This window comes from Grampus griseus (assembly GCF_964374135.1).
Source record: "Grampus griseus genome assembly, chromosome: 5".
NCBI classification, from domain to species: Eukaryota; Metazoa; Chordata; class Mammalia; order Artiodactyla; family Delphinidae; genus Grampus; species Grampus griseus.
In genome coordinates this window covers 73,437,483-73,460,169 of record NC_138998.1, presented here as the reverse complement: position 1 = coordinate 73,460,169, position 22,687 = coordinate 73,437,483, and the positions used below count along the sequence as shown (strand labels likewise).

The following is a 22,687-nucleotide window of genomic DNA, read 5'->3' as shown; positions in this document are numbered from 1 at the left end:
TTTAGAAGTTCACTGCATTGAAAAATTGGTTTATTTATATGAAAAACCTTTTATAAATGAGTAGAGAAGCATGGGGAGGGGGGAGAAAAAGAGGTAAATATTTTATTTCTATTTTGACATCTATTGATATTTAGATGGAGGTTGGAGAATGAAGTGGGATTATTGTATTTGTTAATCTGTTGGATTTTCAGTTGAGAGTAACGCCATACCAAGCAAAATTATGATTCTGTTGATAGAGAAGGGGAAAAACTGGATCTAAAGTTCGCCACGGTAGACTACATGGTACCTAAAGAATTAGGTTATATTCAGTTATGCTTTATTCAGTTACTTATTTTGCTGTTTTTATATTTTTAATGAACTTATATAATTACTATTTCCTTCCTTTGTTCGTGCTTTTAAATTGTCTACATGGGATAATTTTTAAAAGTCTGTACCAGTCTTTAAGTTTTCATACCAAAATTGCCACTTTAACGTTTTCCAAATTATAAATATGCTGCCAAATTATTCTTTAGAATTAATATTTTCTATTTAAAAATGACTTGGGCATGACCTCTACTTATTTTAATTTTATGCTATCCTCTAGAAGCTCTACCTTATTTTTGGCATTTCACATTTACCTTTCTTTCCATGTTCAAATATGATTTTTCAGGTAAAACTAATGTCAGAATTGAAAAGGATAGATCATTTTAGGACAAAAGGATGTATTTGTGTGATAGCAGCCTCAAAGATGGTCCCAGTGGTCCCCACCTCCTGGCATTCGTGCCCTTGTGTAATCTGCTCCCCTTGAGCGGGGGCTGGATGGAGTGACTCACTTTTAATGAGCAGAACCCCGCAGAAGTGATGGGATGTCACTTTTGAGATGAGCGTATGAGAAGACCATGGCTTTCATCTTGGGCACTTGCTCCCTCTCTCTCTCTTAGGTTGCTGGCCCTGGGGGAAGCCAGCTGCAGTTACTGAGGCAACCCTATGAAGAGGCCCACGTGACAAAGCCTGACAACAACCTCACAAGTGATCCTGGAAACAGACCCTCTGCCAGTGGAGCCTTCCAATGAGAGTGCAGCCCTGACTGACAGCTTGGCTGCAACCCCATGAGAAACCCTGAGCCAGAGGCACCCAGCTAAGTTGCTCCTGGATCCCTGAACCACAGTAACGACAAGACAACACATATTTGTTGCTTTAAGCCGCTAAGTGTTGGGATAATTTGTTGTGCAGCAATAAATAATTAACACAACTTGTACTTCACTTTGGGGATGGGACTGACACTTCTGGATAGCCATTTCTCAAAAAAGTCACCCAGCGAGAGGGTTAAGAGGAGGCCCTAAGATTTAAGAATAGAAATAGAGAGAGCTTACCCCTCTCTCCTTCCACCGTTCCATAAGCAGCCCCTGCGTGAGGCAGAGCCCAGGGGCCCAGGCTGTCGGTGCCAGGCCTTCCTCTGCCACAGCAGTCAGGTTGCTGGGCCTCCCCTGGACACAGGCTGGAGAGGCGCTGGGCAGTGGGGTGGCGTCCGGGAAGGGGAAAAATCGGAGGTTGATCCCAGAAGCCTGAGAATGGCATCTGAGCTGGAGGATTTGTGTTTTTGGAAGTGGGGGCCCCTGTAAGTTTGGGAGGAGTATGAGAGACACCCACACCAGAGAGGTTGCTAACCTTGCTCTAAGCTTTCCACACATTAATAAAGAAAACTTTCAGACCCATCCTGGCTATGGCTAAGGCTGAACCCTGAGCTAAGGGCCTGGGTACGGAGTAGAGCAAGAGCTGAGGAAGGTGTGGCCTCAACCAGGCCTCCTAAGAGGACTAAGAACCCCATACACCCCACAACAGTGAAGCTTCATCCCCTAGAATTTGCAGATGTGATGGTTAACTTTATGTGCCAACTTGGCTAGATTATGGTGACCAGTTGTTTAGTCAAATACTAGTCTAGAAGTTGCTGTAAATGTATTTTTAAGATGGGATTAACATGTACAATCAGCTGACTTTTTTTTTTTTATCTTTTGGCCACGCCACATGGCATGGGGGATCTTAGTTCCCCGACCAGGGATGGAACCCGCGGCCCCTGCATTGGAAGCGCGGAGTCTTAACCGCTGGACCGCCAGGGAAGTCCCACAATCAGCTGACTTTAAGTAAAGGAAATTATCCTCCATAATGTGGGTGGTTCTCATGCAATCAGTTGAAGGCCTTAAAAGCAAAGACTGAGGCTTCCCGAAGAAGAAGGAATTTGGTCTCCAGACTGCAACACAGTAGTTCTGAGTTTCTAGGTTTTGGACTCAAAAAACTGCAACATCTATTCCTACCTGCATCTCACTTATCCTACAGATTCGGGACTTGCCAGCCCCCAAAATCATAGAGCCAATTTCTTACCATAAACACATACCCCTCTCTCTCTCTGCCTCCATGAGATGATAGAAAATATATACAGCCGTCCCTAGGTATCCACAGGGGGATTAATTCCGGGACTGGTCTTGGATACCAAAATCTGCGGATGCTCAAGTCCCACTGTCAGCTCTTCCTACCTGCAGTTTCCCTTCCACGGATTCAACCAACCGTGGACCGTGCAGTACTGTATTATTTATTGAAAAAAACCTGAGCATAAGTGGACCGTGCAGTTCAAACCCATGTTGTTCAAGGGTCAACTTGGTCTCTGCACCTGGTTCCTGGCACAGAGCTCCTGAAACCTTGTCATTTCTTAAGTGACAAGAGCACTAGAAGCATCTCTTGTTCTAACATTTGTCTTTGACCCCATCCCTGACACGGGGCTCCTAAAACCCTTGTAAATTCCTAAGCGATTAAAACCACAAGGAGCATTTTTTGTTCTAATGAGGTCGCTGTCAGTGGGCTGCTGGATGGGGGCTGGTCACCAGAAAGACCAAGCCGCGATTAGAAGCTTGGAGTTTTCACCAGCACCACCCCCAACACACATATACACACTTCTCTAGAGAGGGGAGAGGGGCTAGAAATTGAGTTAATAATTGATCATGTGTGATGAAGCTGCTATAAAAATCCCCAAAGAATGGGGTTGGAAAGCCTCCAGGTGGGTGAACATAGCCACATACCAGGAGAGTGATGTACCCCAACTCCACGGGGACAGAAGTTCCTGCTCTTGGGACCTTTGCAGACCTTGCCCTAGGTATCTCTTCATCTGTCTTGATCATAATCCTTTAATAAGCTAATAAACATAAATAAGTGTTTCCCTGCTGCTCTAGCAAATTAATGGAATCTGGGGGGGCGTGGGTCATGGGAATGAGGGGGTCATGGGAATGGGGGGGTCGTGGGAACCCCGGATGCACAGCCTCGGTCAGAAGCATAGGTGACAACCTGGACTTGTGATTGGCAGCTGAAGTGGGTGGGGGCAGCTTTGTGGGACGGAGCCCTTAACCTGTGGGATCTGATGCTCTCTCCAGGTAGTGTCAGAATTGAGTTACATTGTAGGATACTCAGCTGGTGCCACAGAATTGCTTGATGTGGGGAGAAATCTGGTGACCAGCAGTGTCAAGTGAAGTGTTCCGTGTGAAAGTAAGGAGAAAGGCACGGAGGAGAACCGTAGGTTTTTACAATTTCTTCTCCCTCCCCCTCCCCTCCCCCTCCCTCTCCCCCTCCCCCTCCCCTCCCCTCCCCCTCCCCCTCTCCCTCTCCAGGCAGGGCATCAGACGAGTTAAAGAACACCGGGAAAGCTGGAGACGGTCACAAACTGGAGGCAAACTTGCCATCAGCCTGCTCTCTCTGACCCACCTCTAGTCCCACCCACAATGTGCCCTGACTTCCGTGCTCATATTCCTGTAGGTAAATCCATGGTGAGGCTTCCACAGGAACCTCTGTCTGAGGCCCAGGTTCTCAGGATTCTCATTTAAAAAGCAATACTAGCTACTCCATGTACTGGATCTTGTTCTGTGCTTCCGGAGCATCAATGCTTCAGGAATCTGTTGACTACACTGTGGAATACCCAAGGGTGACAGAGCTTTAAATGCCCCAGGCCCACAGGAGGCTCCAGGGCCACCAGCTCATCACTCACCACCAGCCAGCCAGTCCTCAAGAAAAGGACAACCCCAAAAATGTTGATCATGCAGGACGTGAACACACCATCCCAGGTCCCGAACAGCACTGGTTCCCATATGAACAGCTGGATCTTCCACCAGGGCTGGGGCTGGGCCAGAGCCTCCTGAAAACAGGGCACACAGGAGTCAGCTCAGCAGCAGTGGGGAGGGCTGGAGCGGGGAGGGAACGGAGGTGGGGGCTGGGAGAACTCAGCTTTAAAGCTCTCCTGTTGGGCCATGCCCTGCAGGCCTGTGCGCATAGCAATTCCTGCGCCTTTGCAGCGCAGACAAGCTGTTCAGCAAACTCGGTTCCCTTTCCTTCCGGCCACTCGGGAGACTGCATTTCCCAGTCTCTTTACAGGCGGTGTGGCCACGTGACTGAGTTCCAGCCACTGGGATGCGGGTGAGCGCGGGATGCTGGGCTCCAGCTCTGACATCGGTCAGGAGCTCTGGGTGACACCATCCTCCCTTTCAGTCTCTCCCTTCCTGGTGGGAAGAGCAGCTTCCAGCAGTTACTAATCTTTGGGGAACCTCCCTTTACTTACCTTTTTCTCCTCTGGCTCTTCTAACACTTCTGTAATGAACTCTATGTATTAAATTCCCTCTGTTGAAAACATCTAGGGCAGTTTCTGTGTTCTTGACTGAACCCTGGCTGGTACGGTGATCCCTAAGTGCCCTTCCATCCCATACCCCAGGGTCCCAAGGCATCATCTGGCAGTCGTCTAGAATCACAGGCTAACAAGTGGTGAAACAGATGCTTTCCTCATTTTTCCAATTCAAAAATAACAAAGGCACTTACAGTACACTCATACAGAAACTCTTCACTAAAAAGACTAAACCTTATGGAAATACTAAAACGATCTTAAACAACATCAGTAGCCACTCATACGATGAACTGCTCCTGCACAGGTTTAGTAATTAACCTAAATTCAGACATCACTGGACTCTTCCAATGGCCTCAAACTACTGCAGCAGTGATGAAGTGATTCTCACCTGGGGGTGGGGAAGGGAGGCACCCAACTAAGACCCACCGTGTGCACTAAGTCTAACTGGTGCGCGTATGTGATCTATAACCTCAGGGAGATGGCAGAGAAGTCAAGGGACAGGGGACATCTAAGGTCCAGAGTCAGGGGCAGAGGCCCTGAACAGCTGAGAACAATGGGTGCGCTCATGATCTAGGACCAAGGCCAAAGGTCAACTATGCTCAGTCAAAACGAAAGGAGAGGATCCCAGCTTCCCCCCTTGTATCGTACACCTACAGGTGAAAAAAGGGCCTCAAGACATCACCAGGGCCATCAGCGAAGCCACGCAGGACAGATGGGCCGGGGGGCTCCTGACACCAGCTGAAACACCTTTCATCTCTGTATATCTCTGTGCATCTGTCTTTTGCAAACCACTAATGAGGAATCTCCTGAAAGTCAATAAACATGAGAACAGTGATCTTGGCTAAGAGCAAAGACCCTGCCAACCTATGCTTATCTTTGAACAAATGGTACCAAGGGACTTTGTGGTAAGTAAGATTGTTTTCTAGGATCCTAATCTCAAAACTCAGGACCTGGCCCAACTTCCCGTCTCTACTTGTGTTCGCTTCCTACCATGGCTTGTTACAGGGCTACTATTTATTAGAAACAGTCATAACAATAGCAACTATCAGCAACAAAGAGTAATAATTTAGGGAGTGCTTTCAGCTTCCACATCAATTCCCCACTTTGGTGCTCAGGTCACCCCGGGAGCGAGGCAGGGAGAGGGCCCCTGTCTACAGCCAGCCGAGGAAAGCAAGCCCTGGAGAAGAGACACAACCAGCCTAGGTCCACAGTTGGGGTTTGAATTCCCCAACCCAGACTGTAAAACCTGCACCGCAGGTCACAGGCCCTTTTCTCTCCTAAATGTCCATGTTTCAGGTGCAATTTCTAACATCCTGGATTTCGCTTAATTGTGAGTACCTCTGCTTTACCCTTAAAATTCCTGTTGTGATTTTAGAAACTGTATTCCTCTGTCATCACAGCCTTCATAATTCCCCTGTAAAACCTGCTTTGTTTATTTGTTTATTTACCTAATGGGGGTATGAAAAGCTTTTCACTCCCTGGATCTCACTGGACTGAATCAGCCTTAAAGGTGCGTCACAGATGAATGAGGTCGAAACTTTAGGAGACTCTTTACCCTGAGAATAAAGGTGTAAGTGAAGGTATACAGGGTTTGAAATGGGTTTGGTGCCCAAGTCATGACAGTTTATTTCAGGACATTTAGAGGAGTGCACATACCTTTTCTTACCAAGTGACACAAGAACACAACTAAGTCTCCCCAAACCCTGCTCATCTGATACTGGCAAGAAACACCTAAGTTTGACCCAAGGTTGGGGCCCTGATGTTTTGAGAGAAAGAGAGAGAGACATAAGCCAATGAGAGAAAAGGCAGAAGAAACAAAAGCACCAAAAAGGGGAGCCAGGATGAGATGGAGAACCCTAGAATAAAATGACAAATAGGTACTCGGGAGACCCCAAGGGACAATTCCCAGCCCCCCCCCCCCCACCGCAGACATGCTGCCACCAACATCAATACAGAACGCCAACCCCGGGGCCCATGCTTGTCACCTCTCCCTGGCCCACCACACCCTCCAGCCTCCCCACTTTCAGGACGCCTTCAGCCTTCTGCACTGCCCCAGGGTTGGTCTTGTGGAGAGTACCGGCCTGACAGGCAGCTCAAACCAGCTCCCTTGCATAGTAACTACCATCGGGCCGGCTCAATTCTGACACCAGTGCCAGTGGGGGGCGGTTTCTCCTACACCAAGCAATTCTCTGACACCAGTGGGTGTCCCATAGTTCAAGACAACTCCGACACTGCCCGCCCAGAGACAGTGCCATCCCACAGTCAAGGGCTCAGTCCTACCAGACTGCCCCTCAGATGCCAATCCCAAGTCCACGTTGTCACTCTGCTTCTGACCTACGGGCTACTGATCAGAGGTTCCCACCACCCCCGTCTTGGGTTCAGTTAATTTGCTAGAGCGGCTCACAGAACTCAGACAAACATTTTACTTACTAGATTACCAGCTTATTATGAAAGGATATGACTCAGAAGCCACTAGATGAGGGGGTTTAGGGAAAGGTTTGAGGTCCATGCCCTCTCCCAGCGCAGCACTCTCCCACCATCTCCACGTGGTCACCAACCCAGAAGCTCTCCAAACCCTCTTTATTGGGTTTTTCTGGCGGCTTCATTACATAGGCATGACTGATTAAATCACTGGTCATTGGTGACTGATTTAACCTCCAGCTCCTTTCCCCTACCCTGAAAGTTCCAACCCTCCGATCACATGGCTGGTTCCTCTGTAACCAGCCTCCATCCTAGGTGATTCTAAAAGTCACCTCGCTAATATAAACCCAGTGGTGTCTGAAGGCATTTGCTATGAATATCAAGACACCTTATCACTTTTATCACTTAGGAAATTCCAAGGGTTTTAGGAGCTCTGTGCCAAATATCTATTTATTATAAATCACAGTATCACAACTGGCTACTCCCCAACCCTGCTGTCTGTCTGTCCTGCCAGCTCTCTCCGATCCCCTTCAGCTCTTGCGCAGAGAGGCTGCAGGCAGAGCCACGTCTGCAGCATAAGCAGACATCCAATAGGAGGACAGAATACCAGCTTCTCCCCCCCACTCAGGGACCGCATGCCAAACCCCCTCCTTTATGGGAGGGTAAGGAAGCTCATCTTGTCTCATATGTGCCCTCCCACAAAGGCCGTGGCTCACAGACTCTCCCTTTGTGCCTCTCCCTAGTCATTTCTGTTGCCCAGGGAGAGGGAGGTGGAATAGCTGGGGTGACAGGGGGTGATAGTTGGGCCAGTTCTGGGCTATCTTGTGCTTGGTACCAACTGTTGATAACTCTCTTAGAACCTCATTGTCTTCAGATTTGGGCCCCAGTCATCAATTCCAAAATAACAAGAGTCTCATTCAACATTCCACGACAGACATGACAGGTTGCGGGGAAAGGCAGGTGGCCGTAGGATGTGTGCTGTGCCCAGTATGGAGGCTACTGGGAAGCAGGGGTGGAAACTAAGAAAGAAGAGACAGAAAAGTGAGGGGCAAAGCAATCCCTCAGAAAGGGGACCACAAACATCCTCAAGGGGCTGGTTCCTCTCTTTCCTGAGGACCCTCAGGTTGGCAGGGACAACTTGGCAGGTTCCAGGGCACAGAGACTTGGAGTCTGGCCACGGGTGATTGCACCTGTGCGCTGCTCATTGCTAGGGCTTTCCTTCCCAACCTCCCAGAACAAGGAGCCAGGCCCTCTAAGCCCAGGACTGCACCCCACACTGGAGACAGCACGGCCACCTGGTGGGTGTTTTAGTTCAGAGGTAGAAGTCTTTCTCCCATGAGAATCTTCACACTCGAGCAGGGCATCTAGAAAGACAGGGAAATCACACCTGAAATGTGTCCAGAGTGGGAAACACGTGACTTCCTGCATCCAGCAAGTGGAGCTGAGTAAGACAGAGAAAAGCTCTGCTACAGGCAATGACGCGAGCTCCCACCCAGGAGCCTCTTGTCTCAAACAGCCACCGCCCTCCCACAGGCCACCTTCCAGGCCTTACTGAACACATCTGAAATGTGAGAAAACACGTATTCTCTCTCCTGGCAGCTGGAGGAAAGGAGACTGGTAAGAAACTCTGCTTCTGCCCACTTGGGTCAGGAGTGGATCAGAGCAAGACATAGCCTGCCCCTTCCTCCCAAAGACTGGGTCTACCTGGAGCACGCACACATGCTCCAGCAGCTTGCTTTCTGAAAGCTAATCATTTAATTATTACTCGCACATCAGAGAATACCCCAAGCTGCTGCTGAACTGTGACGCACTGAGCAGAGTGGGTGCCACATTCCTTTCCTCTGGCTCTGAACAGGCACCACAAGCTGCAGCTGGGCAGGGGGGCAGCAGGGCTCCACGGGCCAGCAGCCCCCTGTGGTACCTGCATCCGATGCAAGTAGCTACATACCTGCCTCAAGGTGGGCTGCGCAGCTTAGATGAGGTGATAATCGTGAAAGTTTTTTTGGTTAGCGTGAAGCACATCAGGCAGTTTTAAATGGGGGTGAGGATTTCTTCAGGAAAGTTGGGAGGGAAGGAAAGAAGAGAGTTCTTACTGACTGTGCATCTTCTATCTGCCCTGGTACCTCGTCCTCATGTTTCAGGTGAATCCTTGCTCTACAGTTCAGCCTGAAATCTGCCTCTCTCCAACCCCTGCCCAGTCCCAGCGCTGGGGCAGCTGGCCCCTTCTGTATTGTACTAGGAGTTTGAGAATGGGTGTCCGATGAGCGCTCTGCTACCCTGACTGAAGCTGGTAATGGGAACTGCTCCGCAGGACCCACATGGCGTGGCCAAAGCCTGATTTTCCTGGATTCGAATCTGGGCAGCACGCTTGGTCAGCACTGATTTAGGCACTCCTAGAAACGTGAGATCTTCGTGGCTGCGCGGATCTCTTCTGCACAGAACAGGTTCAAAAGCCAGTGTCTCCGTAACAGTAGTTCCCGGTGCTTGATCTGTGGCTCTTCCATCTCGTGCATCCCGGTCCAAGGCCGGGAATCTCCCAAGGCACAACCTGGTCAAGCAACACACAGGCCCAGGAGTGCCAAGACCCGCGGACGCTGTGACAGCGTTGATGTTGGTGGGGCCCCTGCCCGAGCTCTGCCTCTCAGAGCTATACAGCAGCTCATTCCCCACAGAGCGGCCACCTCTCTGCTCAGAATGAAGAACCCAAAGACACAATGCTCTGGGCACCTGACAGCACCCCGCAGATCTAAATTCCCACAGCAGCGATGCCATGGCCACCTAAACAAGAGCTTCCCCTTCCCTTCCCAGCCTCCTTGGCAAAAGGACAGAGCCCTCCTGCGAGACTCAGGCTGCCACTAGACAGTCTACCTCAGTTTAACATTAGGAGGAGAAACACAGACCCTAATGCCCTCCCCCAGTAACAGGCAAACCAGCTAAAAATCAACTGCAATAGATGTATTTTTCTAGGTGCTTCAGTGGATCAGACAATACTATACCCATTTAAGGATTCTTATGTACTAAGTACTTTTGACGTTTGGAATCACATCAATGTTTTATATACTCAAAATTAAACAAAATCAAATCAAATCGACAGGATGAGAGAGAAAAATTAAAACAGAATGCAAAGAGAAACAAATTAACCTAACTATAATTCTAATGAATAATATAACCACACCGAAAGTGGAAAAAACTGAGTAGAGTTAACTTTTTTTTTTTTTTTTTTTTTTGCGGTACGCGGGCCTCTCACTGTTGTGGCCTCTCCCATTGCGGAGCACAGGCTCCGGACGCGCAGGCTCAGCGGCCATGGCTCACGGGCCCAGCTGCTCCACGGCATGCGGGATCTTCCCGGACTGGGGCACGAACCCGTGTCCCCTGCATCGGCAGGCAGACTCTCAACCACTGCGCCACCAGGGAAGCCCCAGAGTTAACTTTTGAACATAGTACTTTGACTATTTGCTCTCAGTCTAAAGACAAATAACTAACTACAAACTAATACAAATTCTAGATAGAAAGTTTGTTTTTTGCAGGGATAGGAGTTACCACTCCTAAATCTACTTTCCATGAATTGCAGGACTAAGCAAATAAGTAAATATACCGACTGGGAGTCAAGTTTCTCACTGTTGGAGAAGGCAGTTAAAATTAAGAAAAGAGGAAAGAAGAATGAACCCTGGTGTGATAAATTAGAATTAGAGGTATCAGTTTGAATTTATAGTTTTTAATATATAGAGATAGACGTATCTATACATATCTATATATCTATATCTATAAATATATATCGGTCTACTTAAAGGGTCTGTAAGTCAAGACACCCCAGTAGCAATGAACATACCTAGCACCCAGATCTTGGTCTCTAAATACCATTTCTCACTTTAAGGAGCCAGAGCTCTTTGGAGAAATAGCTGATTCAGGGCTGGGGCAGAAAAAGTACAAAATAAGCCTACAATATTTTGTGCCAGAAAGTAAGGAAGGGCTCCTAAAAATGATGAGGATGTGTCATAAGGACACAGAAGCCAGCTTGAAGGGGCACCCACTGGCCAAATCTGGAACAATTTGAACATCAAAATCAATAATAATTGCAATAGAATACACATGGAAAAAATAAGAATCTGAGTCCATACAGATATAAGCAAATGAATAAATTAAAGTAAGAGGAAGGAGGGAAAATTCTTCTTTATAGAAGACCAAGTAATATATGTAGAAGAAATGATGATGTTAGAAAACCACCATTCTGCAACCATCACAGTAATAACTGAGTCTGCCAAGAATCATCAATGTTTGCTAAAGCTAATGGGTAGAAAACTGATGAGGAACTGGATATTTCCATAGTCTCAAAGTATCCCCAACAAATTATTTATTAGTTACAAAGGGAAAATTAGTAACTTTAGAGTGGATTAACCTAGTGGGCACCACCTTAAATAAGTAACCAAAGTTAACATTACCAATAATGAGACAAGTGGAAACCCTGTACCTCCCTCCTGGAAAAGAACACAATATCATTCTATGGGTTCCTGCCAAAAATGCAAAACCTGAATCTAATCATGAGAGTTCATGTCCCAAACTCAGAAATATTCTACAAAAAAAACTAGCCTGTGTTTTGCAAAAAAAGGTCAAGATCACGAAAGACAAAGAAAGGCTAAGGAACCATTCCAGATTAAATGAGACTAGAGAGGTGTGATGACTAAATGCACTGCGTGATGCTGGACTGGCTCCCAGTCCGGGAGAAAAAGCTACAGGATATAAGTGAGATAACTGGCAAAAGTGGACTGTGAAACTGTGGATTAGCTAATAGTATTTATCAATGTTAAATGTCTTGATTTTTTTTTTTTTTTTTTTTTAGTATTCCATAGTCCAGCCATCCAGGCATGGACTATGGTTATTTTATTTTATTTTATTTGACCACACCAAGCAGCTTGTGGATCTTAGTTCCCTGACAAGGGGTTGAACCCAGGCCCTTGACCATGAAAGTGTGGCATCCTACCCACTGGACCAGGGAGTTCCCTAAGGGTCTTGATCTTGATAAATATAATGTGGTTAGGTAAAAGAAAAGTCCTATTCTCAGGAAACAGACAATGAAGTATTCATGGATAAGGGGACATGATGTCTACAAATTAGTTCCAAATGGTTCAGGAAAAAAATATATATAATCGAATATAATAGGTATTAAAATATATATTATATATATGGAATAGAAATATATGTATATATATAGAGAGAGCACACAAATAATAAAGCAAAAGGACAAAATGTTAATAACTGGTAAATCTGAGTCAAGAGTATATGGTGGTTGTTTGTACTGCTGCGACTTTCTACAAGTGTGAAATGTTATCAAAATTTCAAAAGTTTAAAAATAAATAAATAGTAAAAGCAATTTTTATTTTTTAAAAGAAGCCCAGACATATTTAAAGAACAGCTTGTTCACTCTTGTACCTCTAGTGCCTAACATGGAACAGATACTTACTAAATGTGTTAGTTAAATGAATGAATGAATGAATACAATGTGCTTTAGAGAGTGACATTAGACACCTCTTTTAAGGTAGCAGAATATGCACTTTCCTACCAAATTACCATGACAATGACAGAAAAGATGTGTTGTTTTTTTTTGAAAGTATGAAACTATAGTTATAACTAGAAAGGGAAAAAACCAAGTGCTACTACAGATCAGACATTTGGAGAGATTCCTGCAGATGGGCTTGGAGGGGCAAAAAAAAAGCAAGTGATAGAGCAGCCCAGGGCAGCCAAGAGAAGAGCTGCCTTCCAAGGCACCTGAGAAGTTCCAAGTTCAGAGCCAGCAAATGCTAGGAGAAGACATAGGCCGCAGCAATCATTGGGCATAACATTATCTTGGAGGCTTTATCATGTAGATGGAAGTAACGTATATAGCATAAAAGACTGGATGGCAGGGTTGGTAAACGTGCCTATGTGATTATCAAGTTCCTGCATTTTACACTGAAGTGGTACAATATTAACTCTAAACAAACTGAAAATTCTTAAATGTATATTTTTCTCTTTTTTTTTCCTCTCTTTTCTTTTTCCCTTTTTTGCAGTATGTGGGCCTCTCACTGTTGTGGCCTCTCCCGTTGCGGAGCACAGGCTCCAGATGCGCAGGCTCAACGGCCATGGCTCACGGGCCCAGCCGCTCCGCGGCATGTGGGATCTTCCCGGACCAGGGCACGAACCCGTGTTCCCTGCATCAGCAGGCGGACTCTCAACCACTGTGCCACCAGGGAAACCCTAAATGTATATTTAATCTCTAGAGCAGCCATTCTCAAACTTTTTGATCTCCAGACCCCTTTACATTCTTAAAAATTACTGAGGATCCCAAAGAGCTTTTGTTTATGCATGCTACAACTATCAGTATTCACCATATTAGAAACTTAAAGGGAGATATTTTCAAATACTTATTAATCATTTAAACATAATAATAATAAACCCATTATCTGTTAAAATAAGTAACATGTTTGCATGAAAAATAACTACTTTCCCAAACAAAAATATTCAGTGAAAAGAGATGCCTTGTTATACATTTTGCAGATCATTTTAATGTCTGGCTTGATAGAATACAGCTGGATTCCCATATCTACTTCTGCATCCAATCTGTTGTAAAATGTTGTTTTTTAAATACATGAAAACAATTTGGCCTTCCATACTTCTATAGTTAGAAAAGGAAAGAGTAATTTACTACCACTATTCCATATATGAAAAAAATTCCTGTCACCCAAAAGATAAGAGAATTATACTCAAAAAAAGGTGACATGGAATATAAGAAACAGCAGTAGCTGCATATGAACCAGAAGAATTAAAGGGAACTTGAAAAACATTAAGACTCTGTAGCTCAGAAGCAGCAAAGCCTTAACAACTTATGCTTGTGTTTTCTTCTCCATGAGTCTAATAACATCATTTGGTTATTCAGTTAAACACACACATATACATCTTACTATTGTAAATTTATAGTACTATTTATAGGTGTAAAATTTTTATAACCAACTATAACAAACATGGAAATACTCATTACAATTACAGAAAAACATATAAATTTTATAAACCTTGACAATGTAAAAATAATAATCCAACTAACAAAAAATTCAAAATGAAATGAGAGAAATGGAAGGAAGAGTAAATGTGCCAATGTCCTCTTTTTTCATATCAGGAAGCAATAAGTAAACTGATAATAAATTGATAACTTAGTCTAGAAATTGAGGTATAAATAAATTATTTAAAGTTATAATGATAACCACTAGGGAAAATGAAAACCAGAAACCATTGGTGACTGTCTCTGGGGAACGGTGGTGAAGGAACAGAGGAAGAAGGCTTTTAATTTTATATAATTCTCTCGTTTAAAAAATTTTTTTTACTGCATGCATGTAGTACGTGTATAATAAAAATAGTAACATCTTTATTTGAAGAAAAATTTACCACTTTATTAGAAGTATTTGAAAAATAAAATGCTGACTTCAAGTTAGTAATATATTTATACCTCAACTTCATTTTATGCAGTGGATGGATGTGATTTGAATCACATTTTAAATGTACTGGAAATATAGTCTACTTAAAAATAGAGAAGTCTCTGGTAAAATTAATGTCTGTCCCTAACATTTGTGTATCTTTTTTAAAAATTAGAATTTGCCTTTGCTTTGTGTTGTTGTTTTTTGGTTTTGGGGTTTGTTTATATGTTGTTTTTTTTTTTTTTCTACTGATAATTGCCTAAAATAAAAAGGGAAAGCTACTCAAAATGAGTCACAGCTTTCTGTTTTAAGTTCTATAAACACTGGGATTCACTTTAGAGCAAATTTATCACCTGGACCAGACATAACTATTTTTGGCTAAATGAGGGTCACTAGGCTACCATGGCTTCAAATTAATCAGTGAGCCTGCACTCTAGAGCCCACGAGCCACAACTACTGAGCCCATGTGCCACAAATACTGAAGCCCGAGCCCCTAGAGCCCATGCTCCACAGCAAGAGAAGCCACCACAATGAGAAGCCCATGCACCTCAACGAAGAGTAGTCCCTGCTTGCTGCAACTAGAGAAAGCCTGCGCGCAGCAACGAAGACCCAAACAGCCAAAAATAAATAAATAAAATTAATAAATTTTTAAAAATTAAAAAAAAGAATCCGCCTGACAATGCAAGGTACATGGGTTTGAGCCCTCGTCTGGGAAGATCCCACATGCCGTGGAGAAACTAAGCCCGTGCACCACAACTACTGAGCCAGCGTGCCACAAATACTGAAGCCTGCGCGCCTAGAGCCCATGCTCCGCAACAAGAGAAGCCACCGCAATGAGAAGCCCATGCACCACAATGAAGAGTAGCCCCCGCTCTCTGCAACTAGAGAAAGGCTGTGTGCAGCAACAAAGACCCAACGTGGCCAAAAATATCAATCAATCAATCAATCAATCTTATGGATCAGGGAAGAGACGAACCTTCCCAGGGCTAACCAGTTCTTATAGATAGGAAACAGCTGGCGAGGAGCATGTCTCTCGTATGCAAACTTACCAATTCTGAGTATATTCCCCAAGCCACCTCCTTTATCTAATTCTCACACAACGAGCCAGAATTTCTCCTGCCCTAAATCATCCCCAGGCCAGGTGCTAGGAAACTAGAGACCATCTCTATAGCCAAAGCCCACCAGAACTATTCAAACCAGCCAGTCCTAAGCTGTTCGCTCTGCCCTGCCTTGCCCAGGGTACAACAAAGGCTCTGGCCCAGGCTTTCCCTTCATTCCTGCTTTTGTCTCCTGACCAGAACCTGACACTTCCCCTGTGGCCCTGCATGGCATTCCTCCTTCTCTTGGGAAATGTAAGCAATAAATTCTTCTTCCAATGGCACTGATCTCTCTGTGTCCTCACTCAATCACCTCTACAAATGAAGATCCTGTGGGTACAAGTGAGACAATCCCACCTAATTCATTTCAGTGAAGAATCACTTTCATTCTAGTTTCTAGGGAACCTTCATCCAGAAAATGTCTCCATTCCACTTTTTACATATATGAAGCATTTTCAGAGCACTGTCATTTTCAGGGTTGACCTCCTAGGCTAAGTGATACACAGGGCTGTAAAGTGGAAAGGGGTGAAGATAACAGAGAAGAGAAGGAAAGGGCGACAGAGCCCACATGCAAGCTGCAGACTTATCTCAACCCCGAGAGTGGTTTCTGCCCTTTCTTCTCTCCCAGGTTCCAGCACCATAGCCTCTTTTCTTCTGTCACCTCACATAGGTGGTTCTGTCCGGGTACCACTGGTCTTTCACAGTGAAGCTAATAGCTTAAGTCTCCAACACCCTTCACTTGCATTAAGTCCCTCCCAAAGATTACACCTAATTTTGTATTTGTATCCTTTTTACTAAAGAGAATCGCTAAAAACTTTACAAGCTTCATGCCCTATAGAAGCTGGGAGGGTGATAGGGGTCACGGCTCCAGGAATCCCAGATGTGAGCCCTTCTCTTCCACCCAACCACCCTGGACCCCAGTTTCCCTATCTGTACAAGAGGTGCTAACACGACAGTCTTGTCCTAGGTTCCCTTTTCTCCTCAGATGCATTCATTTCTCTATAGTCTAACAAAGCAATATGCTGTTACCTAGCATGTGGCTGCCAAGGCTTGCTTTGCATATTGGCTTTTTAAAGATGCTAAAATGGGCCTGAAAAACGCATAGCAAAAATATAAGTCAGTTCATCACTGTACACTGGCTAATAAGGGCACAGAAAACGAGCAAAGCTTGTGCGATGAAGCCTGAGACCAATGCTCAAAATTATAACCTAAAGATTGACTGCATTAAGATCAACCAGAGCCGTATTATGGGGTCAGGGGGTCATGGGCTTGGTTCCCACCAGGGTCTGCCACTCTTTGTATGTATCTTTGGGCAAGTCATTAAACATCTCTAGGCTTCTCTTCTGACAAGCTAAGCAAGGGGCCTGGACCAGAGGATCTCTAAGATCTCAGAGGATCTCTTTTTTCTTTTGAGTTTGAGAGTTATTCGCTGCAATAATTTGTACCCCCTCTGTCTCTTAACATGTTCGCTTCCTTCTGCCTCTCTTGCTGGTGCCACTCAGCCTCACAACTCGACCAGACTCTCTTTCTTTCTCTTGCCACGCTGAGCTAACCTAGGTTAAGCCACTGAACTGAGGAGGGGAAGACAGGGAACGAGCAAAGGAGAGCACAGAGAAGGGAAAGGTAAGGCAGGGAGTCTGGCGGGGCGGAGTCCTGGTGCAGGGTCAGAGGCGGCTGGTACCCTGGCTCAAACGTGGACCAGATGCCACAGCTGGGTCTGCATCAGGCTTGTTTCTAGGGTGACTAGCTCAGGCCAGCCAGAAGCTATCCCACAGACTTCCTAGAAGAGGGTCCTCACAGACCCACTCCTGCTGGAGCTCAAGTCTCCAGCCAGATAAAGAAGAAAGAATATGAGTTGCACTAGCTAATCTGAGGCTTTGGGTGACCCATTCTCGGGCCACAGCATGACACTGCTTCCCTTTAACTTTTTCTGGAGACTGTCCAACCCTAAGAGAAGGGAAATAGCACATCAGATTAGTGGGAGGCATCCTTATTCCATCGTAATTAAGAGGTTTCTGTTTTAATATCTGCAGCACTAGCTGGAGATCCAGGCAAGAACAGGCACTCAGTAAATACCTGTTACACTGAGCTGACTTCTCCCCATTTCCCACACTAACAGCTGGATCCTGCTGGACTTCAGACCTCGCACAGATGTCTACTTTCCCTCTCTCCCTGTCTCCAGCCATCTGCTTTCTCCTGCCAGCTTCATCTTCCTGACACACCGTGTCTGTCACAGTCCTCTCTGTCCAGAGACTGATGGAGACGCGCATGGAATCGAAGGTCATCAGCCTTCCATTCACCTCCCTCTGGCACCAGTTGCTCCTTAGCTTTCCAGCCCCATGTTTCACAAACAGCCTACTCGACTGGGTTTCAGTGTGAAACCTGCTTCATCCAATCACTGAACATGCACTGTATTTAGTGCTCACAACGTGACAGGCACTGGGCCAGATCCTTCTGCATATGGCATAAGAACCCTGAAAATCAGGTACGTTCACCCCGTCTCGCAGTTGTAGACGCAGACTGCAAGCCCAAGAGTAACTTGCCCAAGGGCCCAGCACATCTAGTGGCACAGTCAGAATTCAGAACCCAGGTTTCCAGGTTCAAGTCCACCACCCAACCACACTGCACATCAATGCAGTGCCTGGGGACAGAGGCTCCCAGAAAAAGACTCGCACCTCCACAGGTTCAACAGGCCCTCAAATACACACACACACATTCCCAAACCACTCCAGACCCATCTAGGCCTAGAAAGCACCCCATCTTCCTCAATGGACTGCCCACCCCACATTGCCCATAGTGTCTTGCACAATGTGCCACACTCTGGTTTTGGCCGAGGGAATCACTCCGGACTTGGGACTCCTGCCTTAGGTGTTTTACCTGACCTTGCTGTGCTGAGTCATGCATTCATGTGCCAACTGAACCCTCTGACCACCCATATCACTACCTCGTGGACCAAACACATACTCCCCGCATCAGTTTTATTATTAGCCAACATTTACAGACTGCGTCCTATGAACTGAGCGCTATACTAAACATTTACATGAATTATCTCTGTTAATCTTCATAATTCTCTAAGGTACTTTCTATTACTGTAGTCGTTTCATAGGTGAGAATACGAAGGCTTAGCCAGGTGAAGTAACTTGCCCAGAGTCACAAAGGGTTAGAGCCAGTACTTGGACCCAGGCAGCACCATCAACTCTCAGATCTACAGCCTCTTCTCACTTGGTCCCCTTGACCAACACACACACACACACACACACACACACACACACACACACACACACACACACACAGCTACCCCATCTGGTCCTGAGATGAGTAAAGCCAAACCAAGAATCCATTCATTGGGCTTCCCTGGTGGCGCAGTGGTTGAGAGTCCGCCTGCCGATGCAGGGGACGCAGGTTCGTGCCCCGGTCCGGGAAGATCCCACATGCCACGGAGCGGCTGGGCCCGTGAGCCATGGCCGCTGAGCCTGTGCGTCCGGAGCCTGTGCTCCGCAACGGGAGAGGCCACAACAGTGAGGGGCCCACGTACCGCAAAAAAAAAAAAAAAAAAAAAAAAAGAATCCATTCATTCACCCCTCCACCTAACTCACAAGCATCCCCACTCTTGCCAAATCTCCTGAGAGCTACTTTCCAGTCACAGTGATCAAGAGCAGAGCAGATCTGAACTGAAGGGTTTAGGGTAACACCCACCCCCCCACCCCCACTCCCAGCCTGTCTTCCCACTGGGCACTGCCTTCTTAGTCCCGTGCTCTTCAGGCCTCAAAGCTCTTAGCAGAATTCCTGCCTCCCAGACCTGGAGTAAAGGGAGAAAAAGCTCATGGGAAACTTCTAGAGGGCCAGACACGTCGAACATATCAGCCATCCAGCCTGCTCTCTGTTCCCATAAGGCTTTGCTCGGGCCACTGGGGCAGGAGGCATAAAGCAGAAAGGATTAAAACCCGGACCTTGGCAACAACTATGCCTGGGTTCAAAGTACCCCCATTTTTCATCTGTCAACCAAAATAATCATATCTACTTCAGAATGTTGTTGTGAAGACAATGCATAGTAAATGTTCAGTCCATAATAAGTTGGTAGTTATTATCATTTTCTTACCCTCTCAGCCTCAGGGATGTGCTTCCCAACTTTACCACTGATACTTCAAGATGTAATACAAACAGCAGCTCCCTCAATCCCTAACCAGGTGAATTCCCTTAAGTAGAGCCAGCATTGATTGAGCATCTTCCATATGCTGAGCACTAATGGCAGGGACTGAGGACACAAAAATGAATAAGACATGCCCCTGAACTTCAGGAGTTCACAGCCTCAAGGAAGACAGGAAAGAAACAGCTTACTTCAATGCCACACGGCAAGTGCAGTGACAGAGCATGCTGCCAGAGGGAGCAGGGGAAGCCAGGCAGATCACAGGGGACTGTGGGGGCCAGGGCAAGGAGTCAGAACTGAATTCTAAAGGCAGTGAGAAGCCACTGAAAAGCCTTAAGCAGAGGAGGCAAATGCACAGACTTATGCTTTAAAAAGGGATCACTTTAGAAGAGATGTGAGGAAAGAAGTCAGGAAGGTATGAACAATTCAATTAAGAAGTAATACCTTGGACAAGACAGTGCAAGGGAGACAAAGGGATAGATTTCAAAGATGTCTAGATAATGAACAGCAAAGGCCATGACATTCAACACTGTCTAATCCCTCAATGTTCAGAGATTGAGGGAGAGGGAGATGGAGAGGAAGGTGACGCATAGGCCTTTACATCCATCACTTTTTTTTTTTTTTTTTTTTACATCCATCATTTTAAAAATCAACTCTCGGGACTTCCCTGGCTGTCCAGTGGTTAAGACTCCCCACTTCCACTGCAGGGGGCATGGGTTCAATTCCTGGTCAGGGAACTAAGATCCTGCATGCCGCACGGTGTGGCCAAAATAAATAAATAAAAGTTTTTTAAATAAAAATCAACCGTCTCTTAAGGCACTCATAGCAATTTAGCTTGCACTAACATTTACTGACCCCTTGACTGCCAGACACTGCCTTAGGTACTTGGAGGGTTCCAGTGGCAAATCAGCTGAGAGAGAAGTATCAGCAAAGACCAGCATAGGGAAAAGACACAAGCACAGAGCCTCAGGAATGGTGACCTTCGTCTAGAAGGTGGGGTAGAAGGAGTAAGATGCAGGGGACCAGGCTCGAAACTCAGGCTGGGTCAGACTGTGCAGGGCCTAGCCTAAGGAGTTTGAACTCTGAGTGGTGGACACGGGGAGCCATTGAAGGTTTTAAACAGAAAGAGGATCACAGCTGAGCCTTATCAGATTCCTCTCACAGAGATGAAACAAGCGCTCTCTTTTTGGAATCCCTGGAGACAAGGGCCTCACGTTTTCCATCTGGTAACCCTTTTCATGCCTAACACAGTACCCATTATTTAGGAAGTAGTCCACAAATACATGTTAGGGCCATAAACACTCATGTACAGTCTTGCAAACCCAAAGAAAACGCATTGCCAGTATGATGCGAGACTGGTCAAGCTAAATAAATTTTTTAAATAAAGTAAATAAATCAAGGTTCTCTAAGGGTCCTTGACCACATTCAAAACTTGGCCACTGGCCTTTTCATTCAGGAGCAAACAGCTCTGGGCAAGATCTGAAATATCTCTGAGGAGCTATTCCGGACCTCTAGTCACTCATTTCTAAGCAGATTGAATACTTCAGGGGCTGGATATAAGGAGCTCAGTACAGGATGGAGGATACAGCTCTGGGCCTGCCAGGGCGAAGGGGAGCGGTACCTTTTGCTGAGCACTTGCCACTTGCCAGCCACCATGCTGCATTTTTCGTGTGTACCCATGTACATGAAGAGGGGGTAACTAGCCAGTTTGGATTCCCCCACCAACCCCGAACCCCATCTGCCTCACTAGCCTCTGCCCTTTGGCTCAGGCCTCCCGAGTGTTGGACCTTGCTCTCTTGCTACTGTGTGAGGCTATGAGTTGATTCTCTCTCCTTCTGGGGGGCTCATTCCCCCCTGTTATAATGCCAGAAAACCCTCCTACCCCTCTCTATAAAGATGAGAGAAATCCAAGGGACAGTAAAAACCTCATGGTTGAGTGATCATTACAGAGCAAAGACCCTGGGTGCAAGCAGCCTCCTGACAAATGCCTAAGTATGGTTGGTTGGTTGGTTTTTAAGGGGCAGCCACTTCAATTCCATACCTGCATTGAATGTTTACTAACGCTAATGATCAGCAGGGAGAGGATAAAGAAAGAAAAACCAAAACCTGCAGACATCACAGAATCCAGAAATCTATTTGGCTTCAGCATATATGAGTTTTTCAGAAATAGAATTACCTTCTTACATTGGTTTGATTCAATATTAACGGGAGTTCATATTATCTGAGTCCTCACTCTGTTCATGGAAAACCTCCATGGGTGGGACGGGGTGGGAAGAGGAGTGTCCAGGATTCAAAATCCACTACAAATACCAAAGAAGATTTTTTGCGCACAGATGGTTAGGAATTGGCTGTAACATTTTCTCGATTAAGCTGGCATACCAAAATAAACTTCTGAGATCATTACTTTTAAAATAGTGCACTGTAATGTTTCCATTCAGCTTCCTGCCTGGTGACCTTTGCTCATGACCCCCACACCGCCCAGGCCTACCTGCTGGGCTGCCTCATGGAAGAGTTCCTGCACTTGAGACATCTGGGCCATTCTCCGGAAATGGGGGTCCTGGGAGTCTGGGTGGGGAGACCCCTCTGGAAGGTAAACAGGATTCTGGGTCAGGCTGGCTCCTCCTTCCCTGGATCCTTACGGCCCATCCTTCCTCTATACCAGATAAGGCCCTGGCTGAGGGAGGGACCTTGTTCTGCCTCATCTGGAAACATCTCCTTCCCTCTTTGGTACCCAGATAGATCCCACTCATTCTTCAGAGCCTCCCTGTGCTCAAATGTTGCTGTTCTTTGAAAGCCACAGCTGCCTGCAGCTCTCTGTTTTTCCCTGAGCTCCTTCAGTACGGGGGTCAGAACCAACTGCCCAGCTGCCCAGCCCTTGAGGACAGTTTTACACTCCTCTCCATCCTTGTGAACCCCTTTGTCCAGGGCAAGGGCACCATCGGCTCAC

General features: G+C 46.1%; 1 protein-coding gene across 1 annotated transcript in view; it reads right to left on the bottom strand.

Moving 5' to 3' along the window:
• SLC12A8 (solute carrier family 12 member 8) overlaps positions 1 to 22,302 on the bottom strand; it is a gene marked incomplete at its 3' end in the record, with an annotated part of 128,808 nt that extends 106,506 nt beyond the window's left edge. The window contains 2 exon segments of the mRNA XM_082655597.1: positions 4,007 to 4,153; positions 22,229 to 22,302. Of these exon segments, the coding sequence (XP_082511723.1) occupies positions 4,007 to 4,153; positions 22,229 to 22,279 (198 nt within the window). The 5' untranslated portion in view covers positions 22,280 to 22,302.
• Positions 22,303 to 22,687: the final 385 nt, after the last annotated feature.